Raw genomic sequence first — 5,811 nt, forward strand, 5'->3', positions numbered from 1 at the left:
GATCGGTAACAAATAATTGAAAAGGCTTTTGAAAAAGGAAAATGACATACATAGTGAGGTACAAATTTAGTTTCAATAATTCATTGTATCAATCTGCTGATCCATTGTTGAATGTTGTGCAGGACTATAATTGTTCACTGGAGTTTGTGCGTTCGACTTTTCTGGAACTTAAGAGGCGAAGAAAGGGAACCTCGGCAACCCAGAGATCGCGGAGTCCGCGCCTGTACTGAAAGTGAAGAAGCTTTCTTCTTCTTTTAGTCTAGCATGCCCGCCTTTAGCAGACATTGCGTTTAATTTTACATACAAAGGAGCCTGAGACTCTTCCGTTTTATAACATAACAGAATCTAATATATAATCTAGCAAAATCCAGATCTTAGCAAAAAATTACATGCAAAAAGCTGCCTCTTTGTACAGATTGTTCAATGCTACGTACAGAAAATATAAACACAAAATTGTTTTTGTTTAATAAAGGGGCTGCGCCTGATCTCTCGTTTTCTAACAGGTTGCCTACGTACCCCGGGCTAAGCTTTATGGGGATCAAGCCCCAACGTAGTTCTTTACATTAATATAATTCTTTACATCTGTATAATTCTTAGCAAAACTGATAATCAGCATCCTTCTAGTAGCTTCCTTCTTTTGTTGGATCTGTAATTCAATAACTTCATTGGTTTCAGCTTATCCATCTCTGTACTATTGCAAATATCATCAATCAATTGATCAGTTTCTCTTGCAATTTCTACAAACAAAAGTGGGTTGAGTTCCTTTTTCCTTGTCTGCTTCTGCTCACGAACAACAACATTATCATCAGATGAAAGAAATGGATGCTTCAATAACATATCAGCAGTCCATCGCGATCTCGACTCCTTAACAAGACACTTTCTCAGAAAATCTTCCGCCACTTTTGACAATCTTTTGTTCTGCAAATTCGGTGATCCCATTCCAATTTTGCACAATAGATAAACAACGTTGTCAGCTTCACTGCAATCCCACACTGTCTTCCCTGTAACCATCTCAAAGACAGTGCACCCGAAAGCCCAAATATCGGCTTCAGGTCCGTACTCGTTATCAAGAACTGATTCTGGCGCCATGTACATAGGTGTTCCCTTGAGTCCTCTCTTTCTTTTCTGACTCTTCACTCCAACCTTCTTCGCGAACCCGAAATCAGCAATCTTGGCTACTCTTTCAGTCCCCACAAGAAGAATGTTATCTGGTTTAATATCAAGGTGAACGAAACCTCTTCCGTGAATATCACTTAGCCCCAACAGAATCGATTTTGCGTACTGCTTTACCTCAAAATCTCGCAACCCTTGCCTTGAATTTTGACCAATCCGATCAGCTAAACTTCCACCAGACGCGTACTCGAGCAACATGTTGTACAATATCTTCCCATCTTCTTCAGTAACATCAGCTCCGAAACATCGAATAACATGATCACAATCTTGAAACTCGTGTAGTAATTCTCTCTCTTTCTGTAACGACTTTGAACGCGAAAACAAGGCAGATTTTACTGCGATTGTCGACGGAACATCGACGGAGGAGTTTGTTGTCGTTGCTAAAGTGACGATACCAAAGCTGCCATTTCCTATGGTTTTGCCTCTCGTCCACAATATTGGATCGCTAATCGCCGCCATTGAATCAATTTTTTTCTTGCTCTCAATAGTAAGTAATAACTTGGTTTTTGTTTTTGTTTTGGTAACGTTCTGATGTTGCTTTACTTATATATAAGAGTAAGTTAATTAGTTTTCCTTTTTCCTATTTACATATGATTACGTGTTTCTTGAGTTACAAGGTCTTTAGGGCCGACAAACTAGAGTTGTAAAGTTTCCATAATTTGTTTCTTTTCACTTTTTCCTTAATTAATTAACAAATTATATATTTACCACTTTTCCAAGTAATCTTACTAATTGATAGGTACTATATTTTTGGGTAACCCTAGCCAGTTTCTATTTCTTTTTAGAAAAAAACTATAAGTACTAGACATAATTTTGTTTAATTAATTTTTAAGTTATGTAATAGTAGGTGTATAATTTTTATTTACATTATCAGTATACAAATAAACTCTTTATTTTGTTAGGCAGGACTTGAACTTGATCCACGAATTAATTCGAAGTATTTTCAAGCATATATGTGTATTGGTCAAAATCTGACCACTTCGATTAGGGCGGTCACGACCACATTTTTGCCACCGGGTAAGAAGCCAATAGAGTCAATCCAAACCCTCTTTTAAGACATTCCACTCAACAACTAGGAGACCTTACGACCCCAAGCACGCCAAGGTCGCGACAAGGGTAAGAGGGTTTTTCGACTATATATACAAGTGCAAGTAAGCCCCAAAGAGGGGGGGGGGGAGGATTCCTCGCAAAATAAAGAGATGAACAGAACTCCACCGGAAAGGGGAAGAAAAGAGGGCTTTCCGTATGAAGAAGAAGGAGTGAGCTCAATCCTTGTACCTCGAAAAGGGCAAAACAATTGTAATTCTTCTTCCCCCCTCTACGGAGAGGGAAGGCTGCGCTCAATTTTGAATAAGATCTTTTGGTGCTCTACACATCTAATTTGCAATTGCTGTCATTCAATCTTTCGATCGGGTATTAATTAAGTTTGACTACGATTTACCCCTTCATATTTGATTGATTTGCTTAAAAAGAGTTAAAAATCTTTTGAGTCAAACAATTTGGTACCGTCTGTGGGGATTTCCTAGTGAGAACTCCTAGTTTTTCCTGGATCGGAGCTAAGAAACACGAGAAGAGAGCCCAACTCACACTAGATTTGGAGGCATCACGCTGAGGGAAAAGAAATCAAATAGATTCGCGAGGTTGGGAACTCCCCACTCTATCGGCTTTGAATATCTCGGACATGGCGAAAGGTGCTGCAATCTAGTTTCTCCCCTTCTCTTAATGTCGCCGGGAAGAGGCAAGGAATATCTCATCCTCATCCCCTATACTCCGTCAAACCGGGTATACGAAACCCATGTGAGCAAACGAACACAGGGGTACCTAGACTGAGGAACCAAAAATCATTTCGGCACAGCCGAAACCCTCCCGGTGACGGCGTCTTAAAAAAAAGGGCCAAAATCGAATGAGAAACTGCAGCACGCGCGCAACGCAAACCTGTGCAAAATATTAACACCTTGTGTCCGTGGCGTTGAACCATCTGACGCGAGCAATGCTGACCAAACTGGGACTTCTGCGAAAAGTATTTGCCATCAAAGTAAAAGCAGGATTCGACCTCATTCGAATCACGATGGTTGTTATTTCGATGAGTTCGAAATAACACCCTTAAGGCTAAGGGCCTTCGCCATCAAAGTAAAAGCAAGATTCGACCTTGTTCGAATCACGACGGGTTGTTATTTCGATAAGTTCGAAATAACACCCTTAAGTCTAAGGGCCTTCGCCATCAAAGTAAAAGTAGGATTCGACCTCGTTCGAATCACGATGGGTTGTTATTTCGATAAGTTCGGAATAACACCCTTAAGGCTAAGGGCCTTCGCTATCAAAGTAAAAGCAGGATTCGACCTTGTTCGAATCACGGCGGGTTGTTATTTCGATAAGTTTGGAATAATACTCTTAAGGCTAAGGGCCTTCGCCATCAAAGTAAAAGCAGGATTCGACCTCGTTCGAATCACGACGAGTTGTTATTTAGATAAGTTCGGAATAACACCCTTAAGGCTAAGGGCCTTCGCCATCAAAGTAAAAGCAGGATTCGATCTGGCTTGAATCATGATGGGTTATTATTTTGGTATGTTCGAAATAACACCCTTAAGGCCAAGGGCCTTTGTCATCTGAAGAGAAAAGACCGAGACTCGTCAAACAAGCTCCCGTCTTGCGCCAAGGCCGCATAATTAATAACAAAAATTGAGATATAGGCAAATGACAAAGAACTCTTTATTATTAAAAGGTCATGAGTTCCAAAGTTCCAAAAGTCATGAAACTAAGGGAACTATTAAATAGACGAATTTGAATTAGACTAGTTCCAAATTCTGCATATAATGGTATCTACTATTACTGACTCTAATCCACATGGGCATGATATCTAACATTGAATTTGAATGGAACGACTCAAAATTATTTAAGAACCCCTATAGGCATGATTTCTATGCGTTACTAATTTCAGCATGCTACTGGGTTATAACCAATTGGGCCCTAAAGAAATATGATATCTAAACGGTGACAAATGTGCAGAATTTTAGATAATCCCTATAGGCAGGTTATCTAGATATGATGTTGAATAAGTAAGTTCTATAGACATGGTTTCTAAATGTAATGTGAATATGCAGAATTGGAGCAGTCTTGTAGGCATGTTTTCTAAATGCGATTTGAACAAGTAGGGAATGCAGTCCTATAGGCATGTTTTCTAAATATGATTTGAACAAGTAGGGAATGTAGTCATATATGTATGTTTTCTAAATGCAATTTGAACAAGTAGGGAATATAGTCTTATAGGCATGTTTTCTACCCTTGAGCATGCATAATTTCCCAACCCTTTTTTTCACTAGCCATCCCCAAATGTTCATTACAAATTATTACAAAGAAGGATTAATAAATTACATCAGAAAAAGCACAAAGAAAAGTTACAACCAGAGGAAGCCTGATTCTTGACTTCCTCTCTGAGTTATGAGATAAACCAACTCAAAATACCATTGGTCCAAAGCCTTTCTCAGCCTTGAGTGTGTCAGAGTTCCCTAAGGGCCTCAATAGGACCCCGGGCAGTGCTCACACCCAAGTTCCATAACCAGAATAGGGACAAGTGCAGTGTGAAAATGTCAGCCCTCATGTGTCCAAGTTCAGAGGGAGCTCATGGGTCCCAAGGCAAGGCTCACATGAGAGGGGACAGAACTTCAGAACTTAAGTCTAAGAAGAGAGTGAAAAGTGCAGAAACTGAGTTCTAAGAACTAAGGGAATAAGTAGAGGGAAAGGGTGAGGGGAGTCAGCTATTAACACTTTAAAGAATTGATAACTTCACACAAAGGGGCAGGGGATTGGGAATCCATTGTAAGGGGGACTATATACTTAGCCATGGGTTAATTTTGGGCATGTACAACAATATGGAGTGCACACGATTTGTTTGGGTTAACTCATTGAGAGGGGTTCTCAGGGGTTGTAGAAGGGATGGGGGTAACATAACCAACAACTTTAAGTCTTTCATACAATTGGTCAATAGATTCAACAATGGCTGTGTATTGTTTAGGAGGTCTGCGGTCAAAATTTGGTCGAGGTCTAGGGAAGTTTTGGCGTGCGGGAGGTGATTGGTAGTTGGATGGTTGAGTATTGTAGGCTTGGTAAACATGTGTGGGGTTGGGAATATCTGGGTGGAGTAGGCTGATATGTGGGAGGCGGAGGTGATTGATAAGTGGGTGGTGGAGTTTGGTAGGAGGCTGATATGTGGGAGGCGGATTCTCCCGTCTTTCCCTACTCCAACCAGCTTGTCACAGTATGTTCTCAAATAGACCCTTGGATCCCCTGTACCATCAAACATTTTGAACTTTGGAGGTTTGTACCCCTCGGGTAGTTCGACATCGGGTTGTATGCAAAGATATTCATAGTTCAGCCCCTCAATTCCCTTGCTTCTTTCAATGCCTTGAATCCGGCTAGTCAACTTCTTAAGTTTCTCAGCCAAGTGCCTGATGAGCAGGTCTTTTTCATCAGACTCGGGTGTGTTTGAGATGTATTGGGTGGAATGTGGTATAGTCTCCACATAGATAGGGGTATTATGGTGGGTGTGGAAGTGGTCATTTGTGGAGTTTTGGGGTTCTGGGATGAGTAGCGGGGTGTTGTTTGAGGTATGGTAGGTGTTGAAGTGGTGGTGAAGAGCAG

The 5,811-nt window shown here is 40.7% G+C and overlaps 1 protein-coding gene across 1 annotated transcript; it reads right to left on the minus strand.

Moving 5' to 3' along the window:
• Nucleotides 1-468: 468 nt before the first annotated feature.
• Nucleotides 469-1,676, minus strand: LOC142180583 (mitogen-activated protein kinase kinase kinase 20-like). Its single transcript, XM_075252648.1, has one exon. The coding sequence runs from the start codon at nt 1,630-1,632 to the stop codon at nt 610-612; it is 1,023 nt and encodes a 340-aa protein (XP_075108749.1). The 5' UTR covers nt 1,633-1,676; the 3' UTR covers nt 469-609.
• Between the last annotated feature and the right edge of the window lie 4,135 nt (nt 1,677-5,811).

This window comes from Nicotiana tabacum, chromosome 5 (assembly GCF_000715075.1).
Source record: "Nicotiana tabacum cultivar K326 chromosome 5, ASM71507v2, whole genome shotgun sequence".
Taxonomy (NCBI): domain Eukaryota; kingdom Viridiplantae; phylum Streptophyta; class Magnoliopsida; order Solanales; family Solanaceae; genus Nicotiana; species Nicotiana tabacum.